The sequence below is a fragment of the Salminus brasiliensis genome, chromosome 1 (genome assembly GCF_030463535.1).
Source record: "Salminus brasiliensis chromosome 1, fSalBra1.hap2, whole genome shotgun sequence".
NCBI classification, from domain to species: Eukaryota; Metazoa; Chordata; class Actinopteri; order Characiformes; family Bryconidae; genus Salminus; species Salminus brasiliensis.
The window spans coordinates 26488922-26509148 of NC_132878.1; the positions used below are offsets into that span (position 1 = coordinate 26488922).

General features: G+C 40.6%; 2 protein-coding genes across 5 annotated transcripts in view; both read left to right on the plus strand.

Moving 5' to 3' along the window:
- npas2 (neuronal PAS domain protein 2) overlaps window positions 1-7559 on the plus strand; it is an 83799-nt gene extending 76240 nt beyond the window's left edge. For all 4 annotated transcript variants that reach the window (XM_072676512.1, XM_072676539.1, XM_072676522.1 and 1 more), the window contains one exon: window positions 907-7559. In XM_072676512.1, coding sequence (XP_072532613.1) covers window positions 907-1083 — 177 coding nt within the window. In that variant the 3' untranslated portion in view covers window positions 1084-7559. The remainder of the gene's footprint in view (window positions 1-906) is intronic.
- Window positions 7560-9049: 1490 nt separating this feature from the next.
- radx (RPA1 related single stranded DNA binding protein) lies at window positions 9050-19323 on the plus strand. The gene is made up of 16 exons (XM_072694264.1): window positions 9050-9461; window positions 10090-10520; window positions 11810-11952; window positions 12409-12601; window positions 12730-12838; window positions 13498-13598; window positions 14060-14179; window positions 14296-14391; window positions 14489-14665; window positions 15578-15753; window positions 16148-16293; window positions 16602-16649; window positions 17622-17704; window positions 17894-18187; window positions 18775-18939; window positions 19066-19323. Exons 1-16 carry the CDS (start codon window positions 9337-9339, stop codon window positions 19200-19202), a joined length of 2544 nt encoding a protein of 847 aa, XP_072550365.1. The 5' UTR covers window positions 9050-9336; the 3' UTR covers window positions 19203-19323.
- The last annotated feature ends 904 nt before the right edge of the window (window positions 19324-20227 follow it).

Genomic DNA, 20227 nt, shown 5'->3' on the forward strand with positions numbered 1-20227 from the left:
GTGTTCTTGTGCAAAGAGGAGAGAATCAGGAGACTTTGAGGTGCAGAATAAACTTCTTTATTTGTGTGTGAAAGAGGAGCCCTCAAGAAAGGCAGCTTGTCAGCAAGCTCTCAGCTCACAGTCAGTTCTGAAGGTAGCCTAAGCTCCGAAGCCAGTGTCTCAATACACAGCTTTATAGATGATTTACAGCCTCAGGGAGGGGGAAACAGAAGTGTATTCATTAACATTACAGATGCTTTATCTTCTGACATTAGGATCTGGGTAATTGCGCAGGATGTATGTGCCTGGCACTGAAGATACTGGCTCCAGAGAGTCTGGTCACTTTTAGAACAAATGCTCATATTCAAGCATATGAACACTGATTGGTCAGCTGCTGAGTAATACAATTAAATTAAAGCATACTTTCCTATACAATCCAAAACTGATGATTATAAACGATGGACTCGATGATCACTGTATAGAACCTGACCATCAGAGTTCGTGGCGGGTTGAGTTTCTTCAGCTGCCTTAGGAAGATCATCCTCTGCTGTGCTCTCCTGGCTATGTATGCCATGTTCCCCTTCTACTTAAGGTTCCTGAATATGGTGGGTCTCAGGAACTTGTGAGTCCATAGAGATGCAGTAATTGGTAAAGACTAAAGAGAAGAAGTTTTCCCAGCTGCATCTGCTGCCTCCTGTTGGCCAGGAAACCCATGTTCCATTGGCAGATTTTTTAAAGGTTTCACACACCTTCAAGATATTTCTACAAACGGGGGTTTTCCTAGTTTGGCTAGTGTGTCCCTTTGTGGATTACCCCGGTCATTTTGCTATTTACTGAACAAGAAAGCGACAAATCCTGATTCTTGAGTAAATATCTCCTCTCTTTTCTTTTTTCCTTTCTTGGTTTTCCCTTCTTTCTCTCTCTCAGATGCAGCCGCAGGGCCTCATCCACAGTGGCCCCACTCAGGCTTTCTTCCATGCCACCAACGTCCCGCCGCAAAGCACTGTGGGATACATACAGCAGCAACAGCCGCAGCAGCAACAGCAACAACAACAGCACCTTCATTCCCAGCCTCCAGACTACCGAAACATGTTGCCACGGTAACACCGGGGCAGAAGCAGAGAGGCTGCTGGGATAGCAGTGCGGAGCGTCAGGGCTCCACAGCACGAGTGAAAGGGATGATGGGAAGGCTATAGAGCGATGTTTCGCCACCAAGCCTAAAACACCACGAAAAAGCCAAAGTCCCTCTGTTCCCATGGCGAAGCACGCTCGGCACAAGCCGAGAAGCTCCACCTCCACTGCCAGAAACTGCAAGTGAAGAATGCAGGGTTCAGTGGAAGGAGCTAGCCTTGGGGGCCGAGTTAAGTGGCAGTTCGTGGAGCCCAGGGGTTGCGAAGAAGCCCCACCTCCTATGACCATCCCCCTCCCCCCACGCTGTTGTCAGAGGTCGTGTGACTGGCGAATCGGAGAGATCCTACATCCTGTCATCCAGTCATCCTACAGATGACTTAGGAAGAAGACAAACAAGACAAATGTAAAACTAATCGAAAAATTCGAAACATTAAAAAAAGTAATAAACACATAATACAAACGCTTTTGTAGAAGCTAAACTGAAGGTTCCACTGCAGGTACATCCGAAAACATGGGTTTGTGTAGTTTTCATTTTTTTCTGACCAGTTTTTGTTCTTGTCATGTTTTGTTTAGTTTTATTTTTTTCTGCACTGTAATGTTACAGCGGATTTGCATTGTCTGCTCTGTGCTGACCCTTGTTACGGACAAAGCAACACAGAAACAAATAGAATGAAAAACTACCTAAGGGGAAGTGGGCACAGGAGCAAAGGCAGGTTGTGCTTCTTTCTGATTCAGTATGAAGTTAATACGAAATAACTAGGGCTGGCCTGAGTGATCTGAATACTCGAGTATCTCATTTCTGTATTTAGTATTAAGCCTCAGAACTGTAGCTTTAATAAATTACGCCAGCAAAAGCCTTGAAAAAGGACAGTTATCATAAATTTACGCTAGGCAGCCGCATCATCTCGCCTCTGGCCACTGAACCTAAAAGAGCTAAGATGACTAAAGGAGTGTTCTGACAACTCCTTTTTAAGGGCATTGCATAGAACCATTTAAGCAGGCATCCAAAGCATCCAAGTGGTTCTTCAGTGGGATTGTGAAGATCTTTTTCTTGAGTGCTGTACAGCTCCAGGGGTTTACAAATAGCCAAAGCTAGCTTCTACTATATGTTGGATGTTGGAGTTGGAGTATGGATTGGTCAGCTGTGATGGAGTACGGAGCTCTTTCATGGGTACTTCATTGTGTAAACTGCCGTGGTTTAAAAGCTGAAGCACATTGTGCAGTATCATTGCAATGTTGACAGAGGACAAAAAGGCCCTTCACGTTATCATTTGCGCCATCACGACTATATGCTGTAACTACATCCCTGTCCCAGACTGGATACAGTTTGAACGGCAGTCTCAGACATACTGAATTGATGGTAGCAGTGATTTTGGGAATGATTATTCAGATGCTCATTCTGAAACACTGTTGCCTATTCAAACCTATGGAAAGTCTTTTTGGGCCAGCCCTAGAAAAGCACAATTCCTAAGCAAAGCCTGACAGCGTATACACAGCTCTGAAACCCACAGCTCCCCTTTATGTTCATTTTTTTCCCTATCAATAAGGCTTTATTCCCAGTTAACATTTCCATGTATTTTAAATTGAATTGGCAAACGCTTTATGAATGAACTCTTGCTTGTTCTTCTCTCACACACGTGAAAGAACGCAAGCCATCTGCCTTTGAAACAATGTGGGAGGTATCAAGTCACTCTGGCTAAACCACACGCAAAGTCTGACTAATCCCAAACAGACGGACCGGCCCACGCACTCAGCGCCTCGCCGACCCAAAGTTATTAAATTCATACTCTCCATTTAATTCATCGTCATCTCAGCCACCTTCCCCCACCACTGACTCCCTGTCAGAGCACACGAGCCTGAAGATAAAACTTGAATATTTTACTGTACTTGTGAGATTTCAAATCAGTCAAAAAAATAGCGCAAAAAATCCAGGATGTTAGCCTTGCACACTGACGTATAGCTCTTTCAGGTTTTGTTTTATTGTGTCGTTTTTTTTTTACCCCTTACCCAAAATCCTTTTCAGCTGTTTTAAATGTTGTCTTACTGTTTTTCCACATAAACACCTTGATGTTTTGTTTCCAAGAAAAAAAACAAAACATGCGCTATATTAGCATGTACCTTCATTTGTCACTTATCAATAAGTTGTTTAAAGGGTTACATAGCATCACTCTTGGGACAAAACCTTGTATCTTCTTACAGTATGTGAAAATTTCAATAGAGAAGGTCCAGAATCATTTGGAAAACAACATTGTTACATTTTAAGTACATTAAATGTTTTTACCTTCTGAAATGAGGTTTTTATTCAAAAGTGATGATATGGAAGTTGTACAGCCTGAATGCCTTCACAACTCACAGTTAAAGGAATATTTCACCCCCGAACCCCTTAAAAAAGACAGCTAAAATGCAAGCATTGGCCATTACTGGCTTAATGTTTTGCCAGATTAGTGTTGCTAAAGGAAGTATTCCTGGCACGTTGGTTACTCAAGTGGTCCAGTATCGACACAGTAATGCTTTCTTATTAAAAAAAAAGAAAGAAAGAAAATTAGTGAAAAGTTGAGGTTTGATATGTGTTCTCAGGTTTGAAATCAATACTGTCAGTATTAGCCTACAGCATGAGGGTGGAAAATCACTGTTTTATTCCCTGATTCAGAAGTTACAGTCGATATGACTTCACACATTAGTTGGCTCTTGTTGTTAGCTGATGGTTATGCTAATGGGAAATAGAAAAAGATGGGTTGGAATGAATGTGTGTGTGTGTGTGTGTGTGTGTGTGTGTGTGTCTGTGTGTGATTTAAGAATATGTAGGACTGTCCTAGTGTACTGTATCAGAACAAAGCAATGAGGTGAAAGCTAAATGAGGTATTTATGTAAAAATGACAATCCAACTATGTTCAGAAGGGCTTTAGAAATGAACCCAAGTTCTCTTGTTGTTCCCATGTGCCCCATAAATTTGGGCAAAAATGGGTCATTTTTAATATTTTCCTTTACCGGGCCGAATCTATAAGCATCCATTTTAGCACGTTGTGTTTTTAGGTGGAATTTACAGATGGTGTGCAGAAGCTTAGGGCACAGACAAATAGATTGTGGCTGTCGTATCAAAACCTTATATCTTCATTTTTTTAGTCCACCATTGTGCGAACATTTCATAATGAGCGGACCAATAGAAATAGTCCCAAATTTACATGACCGTAATTTTTTTCCCCTATTTGTTGTAAAGTTTAAAAAGCCTCATTGTTGAAGATACAAGATTTTCTTACAGCAGAAACAACTTTCAACTTCAAACCTTCTCATATTCTTGAAAGTGGTCAAAGTGGTGACAGAACGAGAACGAATGAGTTCTGGTATTGTGCTCCAGAACGAAAATGCAAAAAAGAAACCCTTTACAGTCCAAAGTCTCAAGATACTTTTCTTTTCTGCAGATTTTCTATTCTATTCTAAAATGGCACACAGATGAGAACGTGTCGTGCTGCTTATTTCTATATTTAAAGAGGACGGAAGCTCGAGAAACACTAAGGTCGAAGTTTGTTGGAAGCGTACAGGATGTGCCGCTCAGCCCTTTTTCAATGTGCAATGTCAATTTTGAAAATGAGAATGTTTTTTTTTAATTTATACTTTGAGATTTTTTTGTGTGCATGTGTGTCTTTGCGAATTTTGATCTTATTGTTTGAGAGAGAGAGCTTAGTAGTCGTGTAAATTACGGCAGAAAGTATTTTTTTGTGAACATTTTTCCGACATTCCTTTAGTCATCGCCAGCAGTGTGTAGAAAAATCTCGACACGCTCAGGTTTCTCTTTGAATCTTTTTGGAAATACATGAACTTTCCTCTTACTGTGTTTTCTACATTTAAGATGCACGCTTTAGATTCATATACACACACCGTTTCACATCTGCATCAAACTTACAATAACAATCTGGCTAAAGAAGCTAAGCACTCCTAAGCTGTTCCCCCCACAAGAAATCCCTAACCTATTAAATTCCGAACAATTTCACAGCAAAAAAAAAAACACGTTATTTTTCAGATTTCCTATGACTCTAGCTATCTAGGTATATACTAATGCTGTCTTTAGTCGTCTTCTGTTATTATTTGTTGCTTTGTGCTTAAATGCACACGAAATCTGGACATACAAACTCCCGAAAGAACACACCAGAAACTAGCAGGGCAAACGGTGACGCCAGCAGTGATTAGCCTGGTGAAGCAAGTTAACTGCTGGATTTAATAGTTTGCTTGCTTATAGAACCATAATCTAAAACCACACGATACCCCGACCAAAGTCCTGCCTGAAAAATAACAAAGCCAACAGTGAACAGAAGCTAGCTGTGATTAGCTTGGCAATGCATGTTAACTGCTGGAGTTCGTGAACGGAAGCTAGCTAGCAAAGCTCTCGCTCTAGATATAGTGCACTACATAGGGCCTAAGTTAATGATATACACTCAGTGTAGTTCAATACACGTCAGACTGAAGTGGTGTTTCTGATTCAGGGGTGTGCTGGGTTGGTGTGTTGCTAGCATTGACGCTCAGGGCTAATTACAGACGGATGGGGAAGATGTTAAGGGTAACTGACGTAACTCATGTGAAGTTCGCTTACACCTACGTTTCCACACACGTTCATACTTCTACATGCTGCTACACACTCAGATATCTGTCAGGTGTGCTTAGGGATCGTTATTTCGTAGCTCTCGTGCTCTCTAGCTCTGAGAATTTAGTTTCAGGTGTATCAGGTAATGGCTATTATGGCTATAGCTTGTGGGTGTAAAAGTGGTTATAGAGCAGCACTTTTAAAGCTGGTTAAGTGCGGTATCACAGCTAGCTGCTCTAACACGTTTCTTGTTACAGAAGCAGTCATTTTCAGAAAACTTGTGTACGCAACCAAATGTCTGTCTGCTGCATCTAGCTATAGCATGCAGTCGATTACCAGACAGGAATTTCAGCACACTTCCCTTTACTGAGAAAACAGACAATCTAGTTAAAGTAAGGTAGATTATGTGAGAAAAGGCCTAAATATTCCTTTAGAAGTGAATGACAGGCCAAAGATTAATGGCCCAATCCCCTGATGGAGCTCTTTTCGTTGTTTGCTCCAATGTTCTCTTCAGTTTCTTTGGGCAGGTATTTTGCTCATTGTGCTCGGTGGTTGGGTTTGTTTTGTTGAGGAAGATAAAACGGTACTTTCTGTGACTTTGTTTTTGTATTTGATTTTTCTTTTCTCCTCAAATTAATTAATTTATTGTGGCTTCTTTTCTTTTGTTGTATTTCACCCGTGAAGTCGAGCGCCATTGTAGAGCCGACATCATGCCCGTATTAGGAACTCTGGGTCTGAGCTGTTTTCCTCTATGATAAAAAAATGAATGGCTTTTTTTGAAAATCACATTTTTTTGAAAATCACTCCGAATGTCACTGGATCCTTTGAATTACGAGGGCGTTAACAAGGATGTCAAATTGTCTATGCTGCTACATTCGTGCTACAAGCAGCTAACACGCTTGTGTGCTGAATTGATGCATCTAAGTTAATCTAATATTATGTTTCAGCACTGCGCTGTGAGCATGGGGGAATCTTGGGGGGTCTTTGTAACAGTGAAACCCTTTCTGGTGCTATAAAGAACCATTTTAAAGGTTCTGGAACGGAACCATCTACAACAGTTTCTCCATCATGGAGAAGAAGCGTACCAACATTGTTTACCACAGTGTGATATAACCGCCATTCATTTTCCCCGTAGTTAAACACCTCTTAGACCTGGAGCTTCTTATCTGAGCACTAACTCCTCAATGACTCATGGCTTCAAAGGTCTTTCTCTCTCTCTCTCTTTGCTGTGGGCATTTGTCTCTGTAAGTCAGTTGTTCTGGTGGGCCTGCCGGATTTTTGCGTGTGTGTGTGTGTGTATATGTTACCTGGTCATGTGTTAGCACTAAAGTGTGCAGTGGCGGGTTGATCAACGTGTCTGACGAACCAGTTAAAAGGATCATTAGGAAAAAAAACTATTCTCCTGGTGCAAAAATGGCCATTTCTCCTGATACGGTGCAGAATGCACTCTGAACATGTTGTAATATAGAATGTACAAAATGTTTAGAAAAAAATATATATAGTTGTTTATTTTATAAAATCTTAAATAGATTGAAATACATTTATATACGTTTGATTTAAAAAAAAAAAAAAAAGTAAACAAGTATTTTGTAACAGAATAATTATTGAAGTGTCTTATCGGGGGGAGGTGAAAGCTTTCTATTCTTCATTTCAGCAGGGTGGTGTTGCACAGTATTGTATGGCTTGTTTTTTTCCCCTGTATATATACCATTGAAATAAGCTTTAACATATTGTTAATATTGTTTTAAAAGAAATTAATAAAAAAAAAAGTTTACATTCTGAAACAGCTTGGATATTAATTGTCATAGTGAGATTGAATTATTTTTATTCGATCTGAATAATGTGGTATATAAATAAATATTTTTTAAAATCACATGCTTTCTGTTGTGGGTTGTGTATCACTCCTGTGTAATTGGGTTGTTTACCTGTTTGGTCCAGTGTGTCTAAAAGTTGTAGGAAAGACCCAAGTGTGGTTTGCGTTGATGGTACTGCTCAATTCAAGCACTACTGTACGACTGACTCAACCTTCCAACATTCAAAATTCGTACTTTGTTTTCTGTCATAATTATTTTTTCTCCGCCCATGGATGAGGGCCCTGTCAGAGAGCTCTGAATGGGTTCCTTTACTGGAGACCATTGGTTTGTATTCTGTGTTCATCCAGAGAGTTTACACACATCTTGTTAATGATTGGTCATTTCATTCACCACACTAAATATCCTCAGAATCATTTTTAATAATCCAGTGTTACATTGTAATGCTGATTCAAATAGGAGTTCAGAAAGATTCCAGATCTCCACTCTAATGCTCTGCTTCTTTCATGGTTATAAAAACAGTAAAGTATTTTAGCTCTTCCGACACATAGAAATGCTGGGCTCTGAGATCTTGTTCCTGGAGAGGGCATGAGGGGCTGTGTTCTCAATAGCCCTTCAGTGTGTAATGTGCCATGTGCCTAGGATTGAGGAGCAGCTTTACTATTTAACTTTTGATATCATATCTAATTATTTTAGGCAAGATTATGCTTCAGTACTTCAGTACTGTACATTTTTTACCTTTGTCTTTGAATATTCCCTTTCTATTCCCATTAATTCCTGTTAATTGCCATAATTACCCGTTAATTCCCATGGGAAATTTCCAACCTTTAAAATTCCTGGAATTCTGCAACCCTAGTCATGCTGGTCATGCTGGTCGACCAGCTTGGTGATGCTGGTGATGCTGATCAACCAGCATTGTCAAGCTTTGTCATACCAGTGGTGCTCAGGGTGATCATGCTTGTAGACCAGCTAAACTATCCAACTGGTAAGCAAGCTGGTTGACTAGCTCTTGACCAATACAGTGTATGCATTTCATTTGGGTGAAGCTTGGTGATTATGGTCATCCAGCATGGTAATGCTCATCATGCTAGCCAGGCTGTGTGTGTGTGAGTGAGTGAGTGAGAGAGAGAGAGAGAGAAAGAGAGAGAGAGAGAGAGAGAGAGAGAGAGAGAGAGAGAGAGAGAGAGAGAGAGAGAGAGAGAGAGAGAGAGAGAGAGAGAGAGAGTTTTTTCAGCAGGAGTTACATAGGTTGGAAAAGTTAAAGACTTAGAAGTAAGAGAACTTACAGAAGTCGACAAAGTAAAAAAAAAAAATAAAACCTTCATGTTTGAGAAGTGAAAAGTTAGAAATTGGAGAAGTTAAAGATGTTGGAGAATTCAGAAGTGAGGGATGAAAAAAAAAGGATTTAGAGAAGATAAGTTGGAGGTGTTAGAGAAGCTCTCTAGCGCCTCTACGTGGCGAGTTACAAAGCTAGGATTTCAGCTCTGATCTCCGGGCCTGTAGGTGGTGGTGTCGTTCACCTCAGGCGCTTCGGAGTCGAAGAAAAGACGAATCTACCCGCCATCCAAACTTCGTTAGCCTAGCCTGTTTGTTTATGTTTTGTTTAGCCTAAATCTGTGTGACTGTGAAAGCTGCGGGCCGTTAACGTGAACCCCCTGGATTATTAAACATCAGGTCTACCTCTCCGCTGTGTTGAACAGTGCAGTAACTCATAATGCGGTTAGAAATCAAGAAGCTGTGCTGATGGTCGCTAGCTGATAGATCAGCCCAGCTGGCTAACAGCAGCCACAGTGCGAGTGTCCACTGCCTCATTGGGGATCGGTGTCAGCGATGGTCTGAATGGCAGACGGCAGTGAATCAGCAGGAGCCGGACTGAGGACCGCGTTAGAGCAGCTCTGCTCCTCCAGGACCCTCCGCCTCAGACCAGAGAGACCCGTCTCTGTGGCCGTTATTGGGCTTGACAGGTTCAGTATTTGCCTTTTTTATAATGAAAAATAATAAATATATGTGCTACTTAACACTGTTCATTTTTAAAAGTATTAAAAGTTTTCCGTAAGAATTAAGACTCCTGTACCATTAGATAACCGTTGCGCTATCAGTGAGTACGCGCGCGCGCGCGTGTGTGTGTGTGTGTGTTTAAAAAAAAAAAAAAAAAAAAACTGACCTTGACCTTAAATTCACATTTTGACAAACATTATAAACATCTTTATAAATTAAAACTTTTATTAAAATATTATTAAAACAATTATTAAAAACAAAACAATTCATACATATTCAAACATATGTTGTATTTATAATTATTCAAGTTTATTTGTCACAAAACCAAACAATGTTTTCATAAAATAACAAACAACTCATGATCTCAACTTGATCTCTTTTCTCCTGATTTAAAAAAAAAAGTAGTTTGGTCGAGAATGAATTCTAGTAATAGAATGAAGACATCATGTTTCTTAGCATTCATGGTTTCCTGATGAATGAGGGTAGCACGTTTCAGCAGATTAGTCATATATGCAAATAAATTCCATCCACATATATAAATAGATGGAATTTGTATATCGATCATGCCCTGTAACATTGTTGGGTCTCTTGCAGGTACTTGGCTGATGAGAGAGCTTCAGACAGTTACAGCTACGATGTTACGATAACTGATGGGCTGTGGCGAGTGAAATGTCACCTCAGCTCAGGACTTCATCACCTGGTTCAGAAGAACACTCTACACTGTGGATCCTGTGTTTCACTTACACACCTGTCATTTGTGTATGACGAGAGGAGGTTGGGCCAAAGCTACGTGTGTATAGAGGAACTTGAATGCAAATCTGAGGATGCTGGTGTTTTGTCCTCCATTAAAGACTTGCACGCTCTTCGGTGGTGGATGCGGGAAGGTATTGGAAACTCTGTGAACTGGCATTCAGATGCACCTCTACAGAGCAGTAGAAAACATTACTTATCGTTATGGAACAATGAAGATCCTCATGGCGGAGTGTGGATTCCCAATTCTCCTCCAGCGGACGTAGTGATTGATGGTAAGAGAAACATTTATATAGTTATGTTATATACAGATGGTAAATGTAAAAAAGGTAAAGGTGCATGTATTTGTCACTGTACAGTGAAATGTGTCCTCCGCATTTAACCCATCTGTGGTAGTGAACACACACACACACACACACACACACACACACACACACACACTAGTGAACTAGGGGCAGCGAGTACACACACACCCACACCCAAAGCGGTGGGCAGCCAACTCCAGCGCCCAGGGAGCAGAGAGGGTAAAGGGCCTTGCTCAAGGGCCCAACAGTGGCAGCTTGCCGAGCCCGGGAATCGAACCCTCATTATCGATAGCCCGGCGCTTTCAGTGGTCTGCCTTTAATCCATGTATTTCCTAAAAAAATATTATTATTAATTATGAATTAAATGAACATTTCTTATTATTCTTATTTTTCTCACATCTCATATATTCTCACATCTCATATATTCTCACTTTTTTTTTCTCTTATATTTCTTCCTGTCCCAAATTTGTACCGCAAGGAAATAATCATTAATGTAATAATTTATTGCTTATTCTGCCACACTATTAACTATTACTCTATTTGCAATACTTGTTAGCCTGAATTAAACCTATTAGTCAAGTCAAGTCAAGTCATTTCAACTACATACAGAGTACACAGTGAAAAGAAACAACGTTCCTCCAGGACCATGGTGCAACATAGACAGTGCATACAAAACACAAGTGCAACACAAACAAACAAGTGCGGACAGACAACACAACACAGTACAGACCAGAGAATAATAAATAATTGCCGGTAGTGTGCAATTATTATATAGACTTATTATATAGACTTGCACGCTCTTCGGTGGTGGATGCGGGAAGGTATTGGAAACTCTGTGAACTGGCATTCAGATGCACCTCTACAGAGCAGTAGAAAACATTACTTATCGTATTAGTGTTGTGCCAAGTGTAAAGTTTGGTGGAGGTTTGGTGTGGAGTTGTTTTTCAGGAGTTGGGTTCGGCCCCTTAGTTCCAGTGAAAGGAACTCTTAATGTTTCAGCGTACCAAGAGATTTTGCTAAATTGCATGCTCCCTAAATTGCATGAATTATGCAATTTAGGGAGCATGCAATTTAGGGAGCATTATAAGTGTGATACACTTAGTCTGTCGAACATTAGGACAGAGTGTATGCTGCAGTGCTGAAACAGAAACCATGTTGCCCCCTATTCTTACTCTTATGTATTACAGTCTGTCAGGAGGACAGTGTGGATCCTATGAAAGTTACAGAGCACTTTTCTGTTTTTCGCTGTCCCTCGGCAGTGTCGAAGATCTGTCTCTTGGGCGACCTCGACACATTCTTTGCGTCTTCTAGGCGACCGCTTCCCCTGCTGGTCAGAGTACTGCACAGGTCTCGTTTACGGTACTATGGAAAACCTGGACAGAACATAGACCACCCGTTTCAGGTGAGTGGGCGCTGCTTGGGGTTTACACTTGGGGTTGAATTGTGTGTCATTCAGGATTTGTACAGAAATTTGATGGTTAACAAATAATTGTGGTTAACAAATAATTTCTTTTCATCATACAGGGTATAGAGCAGGGCTGCTCAATCCTGATCCTGGAGATCTACCACCCTGAAGAGTTCAGCTCCAACACAGCTGACTCTAATGTTCAGTTGCTCCTAAAGGCCTTCATTTTCTGGATTAGATGTGTTAGATTCAGGGTGCAGCTAAACTCTGCAGGGTGGTAGAGCTCCAGGACCAGGATTGAACATCTGTATCAAATCCAAAGACGGGTATATTGTTATAGGAAAGAATTACATTAAGAATGGTACTAAATAAATGGTAAAAATGCAATATTATGATGTTAGTGATTGACAGTTCTGTATGTTCTGCCGGTGTCTGGTCTCTGGTCTTTCTTAGGCATATTTTGAGGTGGCAGATCAGAGTGGGGTGATGTCCATGGTGCTGTGGAATGATCTGTGTCCAGAGTGGTACCACAGGTTGGTGGTGGGTTCAGTCCTGTATCTGCAGAACTACTCACTGAAGAAGAGCTACCAGAACCGCTCCAGACCCCAAATCAGCTTACTGCCCCTTATCAACTTCACCAACACAGGTACTCCCCCACCCCCACTCACACAAACGCACACTTTTTCACATGTCTGTGAATGAGCTCATTTGATTTAAAGAAAGCTGTTTATTGCTGATTGTTGTTGTGTGTGTCTGTGTGTGTGTATGTAACAGAGATTTGCTTGAACCCTCGGAATCCTTCAGCTGTCGTGACTGTGATTCCTCCTAAAAGTATTCAGCCACAGTGGGGCTTACCTGACGTCACCTATGCCTTCTCTACAAGGTACATGCACGCACACACATGCATAGGGGTGGGTGATTTGGTAAAATATTATATCAGGATTAAATATTCCCGTTCTGAATGTTGAGACAACAACAACCTTATCTCAAAATGATGACAGTATCTCCAAATTATGTGTCTGATGGGTCAAATTGTTGGTCTGTAAAGTATCTTGTAGATAGCCAAGTAAGCTCATTCACACAGGTGAGATTTAGGAGGATGTCAGGTGGGCTAATGATATGAATGCTTATAATGTTGACTGTTTAGTTACACGTTACAATGTTGTGCTCTCAGATTTGAGGCTTTAAATTCTAAACGTGTGTCTTTTGAACCTCAGCTAGCTGAGGCACTGTCTGTGCTGTGGTGTGTGACCTGCTAAGTTCTTATCATTGACAGTCATGTCTAGAGCAACAGTTAGTCAGAATTGCAGCTGCACTGTGCTGAGTGGTAATATCACAACTAGAAAGGTGGTATAGTTCCTATACTAAAAGTGGTACTGTACTGTCAGATGTTGGTACTGATGAGCTGATCTTGGGAATTTGGCCTTGTACAGAGCTTCTTTAGTATTTACATCAATCATTTCCAAATTACGTGCTTTGTTTTCTTTATTTTATGAAAGCAAGAATAATTTGACCATGTTTTGTTCCACTGTCCTTCCTTAGGTCTGAAATCGAAAATCTAGCCAGCAACCAGGCTTGTGACATCATTGGGCTTGTGACCTTCGTTGGTCGTGTGGAACGAATCAGAAACAAAGGGAATTCCAGTAAGACCTGTATTTGTCATCTGATTAGTTTTTGTTGTTGTTGTTGTTGTTTTGGATCTGATTATTTTTATTTGTTTTCCTGTATCCTGGAGAGCTTGCTCTGTCATTTCGTTACATTCGGCCAAGTGTGAAAGCTGTGAAAGGAGCTGATCTCTGGTTCACCTAAAATCTGTGATCTGGGGTTTGCTTCAAGCGGACTCTGTTGCAGTGTGCTGCTTGTGTGGTTGCATGACTAGTTCGTTTTGTCACATGACTGCTTAAGTGTTTTGTATCCATGTAAAATAATGAAAAGCAACCAACATTTTTGCAGAAATACACACAGAAAAGTGACGTTGAAAATCATGACACCAAACCTCATTAACCTGAAAGCCTGCTATAGATTGTTAGAAGGTATTGGTACTCATGGAATGAAATGAGTCAGTACTCAGAGTCAGTGGTGTAATTGTGTGTTTGTGTGACAGTCCCTGAGAAATTCTGGACGTATCGCTGGGTCCACGCTGTGGATGGGACCTCAGACTCTCCTTTCATTCTGGAGATTTTCGCCTCCTCCCAGCCAGACATCTTCAACAACATCTGCCCTAGTACGGCACTTTCTTTCTGTTACAGTTCCTATTGCTTTAATTCCATTCATATTTGGGGGAGACAAGTGTATCTTCTGTAATGTTTCCTTTCTTGCTGTTTATCTCGCTCTCTGCAGTGACGTATCTGGTATGTACTCAAATGAGAGTATGTCGGGAGGGGGGTTGCGCTGTTTATTTGACCAGCAGTGCTGAGACTCAGCTCTTCATCACAGGTGCGTGACTGCTAGATCTTCCAACAACAGTAAATGATTATTTACTTTTACTGCGTGAGCTGAATGCACACACTGGTGTTTGTGTTTGTGTGTGCAGGCTGTCACAAAAAGCAGCAATACGTTTCAGACCCAAAAGTCAAAGCTTTCATCCAGTGGACCAAGACATTGAAGGATAGTGTTATACTGAGGAAGACCGCAGTTGGGGGGCATTACAGTTATCCTCCTCCCCCATCCACCTTTACACCATACAACACCACTGTCAACAACACAACCAGTAAGACAACTAACGTTAATATTTTTGCGTGTAAGTCAGCCATACAATAATGCAGTTTTAGACTATTTCAATTGGCCAATTTGTCATGCAGTTTTCACACATTTTAAAGACCAGCATTATCAACAGAAAGGCTACTGTATGCTTCTAGGCACTCAATTTATGCAATACATGCTCAAACAACCAACTGCTGCTTTATGAACCACTTTTTGCTGTCTGTACATTCAGGCTGTTTGGCTGTAGTTTTTCACTTTTCCTGAAGTTTGCCTATTTACCTTCTTATGATGCTAATGCATAGTGGTGTAACAGTACACAGAAGTCACATTTTGGTTCATGTTGTAGTTATATAGGGTATTATGGTTCGGTATAGTAAAGTAATTCTGTGTTGAAAAAAATCAAGCAGTACTCTTGAATCCACTATAGTTCCCAAAATACCATGCAAATCCAGTGAACAACAGCTTAAGGTTTCTGAGTGGCATGTGTGCTTGTAACATTATTGTATTTACCTCATTGTGTACTGTGTGTTCTCAGTGCGACAGAATGTTCTTTCTTGTGATTTCTGACACTAAAAGACACACCGTTATTCACAAACAGGGAGTAAAATAAGCAGTCTGGATTTTGTCTGTGATGTCCATGTCCACTGTGTGACAGAAACTGTCACCATTTTTTTTTTCCTTCAAAGTACTGCTTTACGGTTTGTGAAGATTAGATTTAGGCTAGAGTACTGTACGTACCGTTAGCTGATGAAAGGCATATTTCAGTGTAGCTCCACATAAAAGGATAGTTCAAGCAATCAGTAGCATTATGCTGTCTAATGGCATTCACTTTCTTTCATTGTTGCCCATAGTAGCACTGTTTGGATAACTACACCTTGTTACTGTGAAACTCACTTTGAAGTGTCTCTATGTTCTGTAGGTCAAGCAGGATCGTTAATGGCAGTAGCTGACCTCCAGGGGGAAATAGAGAGTCTGCAGTACCGAGAGTGCAGAAGAGTGGCCATTCAGGGCCACATCACTGCAGTGCACTACCACCGATGGCCACAAGAGGCACTTCAGTCCTCAGGAGTTATTGACACACAGAGGAACCAACAGGTGTGTATGGGTTTAAGCTGAGCCAGTGCCATACACAAAATCCAAAAAATATTTAAGACAGAATATGAAATATAGAAAACTGCAGGGTGTTCTTTATTACTCCATTCTGATTCAACTCTAGAAATACTTAATCCAGCCCTTCTGGCACTAACAATGATTTTGTTGGTTGATGTGAACATTATCTATAGCTGCTGCACTCTTTCTGCAGGATTGTATGCATTGCACTGCTGCCACATTTTAGGCTGCCAATAACTGAATGAATGAGTATCAGGTTGTACAGGTTTTCTTAATAAACTGTTCAGGGAGTGTGTGTGTGTGTGTCTGCTATGTATAGCTCTTTTCCAATTAAGATTTACATGAGGAAGATTTCATTGTGTGTAATTTTTGTTCACAGCCAGAAAGTGCTTCAGTAACTGTTCCTAGAAGATCTGCTCCATCCTCTAGTATGGGCAACATGGAGCAGACGGGGATACCCTCCTCACCACCCTCTAGTGACAGCACGGCTTCTCCCAAACGTAGGAGACTCGAGCAAGTGGAAAAGTAAGTTTGAGTGAATTGATAGTACTGTACTGTACTCTGCCTTTTTTTCCCAGAATGATGGCTTGAAGATTAACTGAAGAGCTGAGGAAAAGATTGAGTGGAAGGTGGTGGAAAACAAAACAGAACTTTTCTTTATTTGCATATACATATTTGCAATAAGAGTGTTATCATCATTGTATTCATTGTGGGTACTACTCTTTGTAGTAATAATACTCTTTGTATTATTATTATTATTATTATTATTATTATTAATAGAAATGGCGGTAGTAGGCTTTACAGTTCATTTGGTTTTGTGGTTTTTGAAACAGGGCAGTGCAGAGACAGTACTGGACCAGAGCTAAAGTGCAGTCAGAAAGGTATGTAACAATATAGACAAAGTCAATAATGATGTTTTTATGCAGTGAACACACACACAGTGAGGAAACACACACCGTGGACAGTGAGGACACATGCCCAGAACGGTGTACAGCCCGCACCCCCACTGCCCCACCTGCCTAAATACTCTCATATGCTACACACACCCATACACAGAGACTTGCACGCTTCTAAATTGATACAGAAAAATGACTATTGCATGGAGTTTGTCAAATTAAGGTAAGCCAAAAGGCTTGGGGCAAAATTGAACATGCTGGATTTTTGTCCATTTTACAGTACATTTTATAAGGGATCTTTAAAGTATGGCCTCCTCTAGTTTTAGAACTGTAACTCTTCTGTCTCTGTTACAAAGTATTAAGTTGAACTTTTGTTATTGACCAAATACTTTCCTAATACTAATACTAATTCCTAATACTACCTAATACTTTCCACCATAATTTACAAATAAATTCTTTAAAAATCCTACAATGTGATTTCCTGGATGGTTTTTCTCATTTGGTCTCTCTCTAGTTGAAGTGTACCTATGATGAAAATTACAGACATCTCTCATCTTTCTAAGTAGGAGAACTTGCACAATCAGTGGCTGACTAAATACTTTTTTGCCCCACTGTAACTCTGACTGGCATGAGCTTCCACAATGTACTGTTCCACATTTATCATTATTTAATCTTGCATCTGATCTCATTTAAAAATGTTTCGAAATGTAATCAGAATCAATAGGTTACCTGTATTTTGACTCCTCATAGCAAAGAGAGCCAATGCAACATAAGTGCATTATTTGCAAAACAGTTGTAATGTGCAAAAAAAACAGGTACTTCAATTAGAGGAATCTGACATTGATAAATGTGATGTTCAGTAATGCCCATTTCATGTTGTGTAAACTCTGTACTTGCAATTTAGTGTAAAATGGCTCAGATTACTACTTGTCTACAACTACTTGTTCTGTTTTTAAGGTCATTTCCTATGAGACAAGAGGAAGAGGAAGAGGAAGAGGATGAAGAAGAGAGTGAAGAAAGACAGTCTCCTCAGACAACAGGTGTTGCTCCTTAGAAAAAGCCACATTTTACAATATACTCAACTACCTTTCGCCAAGCACAGTGTTATGCATATTATGCATAATAGTCCAAATGTCAATTTTGGAGGCTTTCTTAATGAAGCAGAGATGCTGTAGTCCAGATTGTTTGGTGTTATTGTAGTGCTCATTTTTGTTTAATTCTGTTTTCAGATAACAGTGAGGTAGTGAGCGTTTCTGACTCTGAACACGCAGCTGTTCGCCCCAGTGCATCATGGGAAAGCAGTGATTGGGCATTGCTGAAACACAACGTGGCCGATCATATCAGCAGCTGCTCTCTGGATCCACAGAGTGTTCCGGAAAGGTTCCACTTTGACGACCGAGACGTTCTTCTACATAAGGTCAACCTCAGCCCCTCGAGATGGAGCCCAGACCTTCCTCTTAACACCCAGCCTGCCACACATACGCCTGTGGACTGTGCAGGATACTTCACACTCACAGTGCTCGGTGAGACAGCAGCATCACGCTAGATATGGAAAGGTTTGAAGAGGAAATCTGACTCAATTTACTCCATGCTTATGTGGTTTCTGACACTGTCGGAGGCTGTTCACACCTGGCATTAACATGCATTTTATATCCAGGTAGTAAATAAGCATGCATCCAGGCGCTCACATATGCAGAGCGAGAGAGATAGAATGAGTAATTACTGTTCATTTTTAGAACCATCGTTATGCTTGAACTTTACACTTCAGCCTATTGTTAAAGTCGGTTGAACAGTTATGACATACAGTATCACAGGATTGTGTGTGATGATTTAGGACTGCAGTTAATGTCATGCTAATTGTTGCAGTTTAAGCTTCTATTGCTTGTTTGCTGCATTAGCCTGTGCTTATTGGCTGTTTTTTGGGCTAAATGAGGACAAGCCTGTACTTTTTTTTTGACCACATCATCACTTTAAAGGGAGGGTATGAGCTAAATGTCAGCATAACTAACAGTGACTTAAATCTGGGGTCTCTCTCCTCATTCTCTCTCTCTGTCTCTCTCTCACTCTCACTCTCTCACTCTCTTGCTCTCTCTTGCACTCTCATATTCAGGACTGAATCAGCAGGCAGCAGTAGATGCTCTTTTCATTCCAGTGCTTTCTCCTGAGGATCCCCGAGCAGTCGGAAAGCTTGCTGTTCTCCATGACAACACACTGATGTCATGTCTTTCCATGGGTCATGTGTGTGTTCAGGCCAGCGGTATAGACTTTTCTCCAGGTGTGTTTGTGTGTGTTTACGTTGTTTTTTCCTCTGTTTATTTATTGTTATAGACATCAGTAGCAATGTCTCACACTCCTGCATACACATTATTGCCCCTCTTTTTCTCTCTCTCTCTTATTCCAGAGGCATTACTGAGCTCAGCTGCAGCTTTAGAAGAGGAGAGGCTGGTGTGTGTGTTGGATGTATGTCTGCTTGGTCAGAACAGGGTTGAAATCCTCTGCTCTAAAGTTTACAGGACAGCAGACATCACGCCCGTGTAGCGCTTGGCGCGCACACACATACACTCAAGGATATATGACTGTCCCTTTTCTCTCTTAAAAGCATTTTTAGTGTATTGTAATAATGTTTATAATCTGTTATTGTTGGTCATTCTGGAGAAATAAATGATCACTATCCTTTTGTCTGTTGAACAGTTGTTGCTGTGGAGGTTGTAGTTGGAACCTCTCGGATAGGAAACAAGTCAAATGTCATGACAAACGTTAAATGTGGTAAATGTGCATAATAACGTATGATTTGTAATAACACATACTTCAGACAGTGTGTTTCAGTGGTAGTTTCCTTCTTATGACTCCTCCATAAAGATTGTTTGTTCAAGTGATGCTGCACAGTGGGATGGTACACCACCACTCTTGCCTCAGCATATGAGCAGTTCTCTCCAAGAGTTCTTCTTGGCCCCCACACTTCCCCTGAACTCCCTTATCTTAATTACAGTCTGCAGTGTAGAGCAGGAAACAGTGTCTTACGATAGTGTTGCCCTTTGCTTAGAGAAGCCCATGGTTACAAAGTGTTTGAAGAGTCGTAGAGAAGCTGAGGGACAATGTAAGCCTTTGCGATGCATAGGGGGTCCGAACTGTAAAACAGGGCACACTAATGATTTTAATGTTTTTGTTTTGTTATGAAACATGAGGACTTGCTGATTGTTTCATGTTTGATTAGCTATAGAGGTTATTTTTACTTTTAACTTTTCAAAACTATTGAATTTTTCAACTTAAAAAAAAAGACAAAATGTTACATTTGGCCAAGGCTTCCCAAACTTTCTCATACATGAGAAAAAAATATGTATCTAATGATCTGATAATTAGTGTGGCTGCAGGGTGCTGTACTTTTTTAAATAAATTTTTTGAACAATATTACTAACTATTACACTATCTTTTATTTTTCTTGTTTGGCAAAAAGTAAACATTCAGAGCCTCTGCACTGCCTGATTTGCATCCCACTTCTATTCACATAAAATTATTTAGTCAGCCCTCAAAACAGGTGTGAATTGTAACAGCGAGCAGTGACT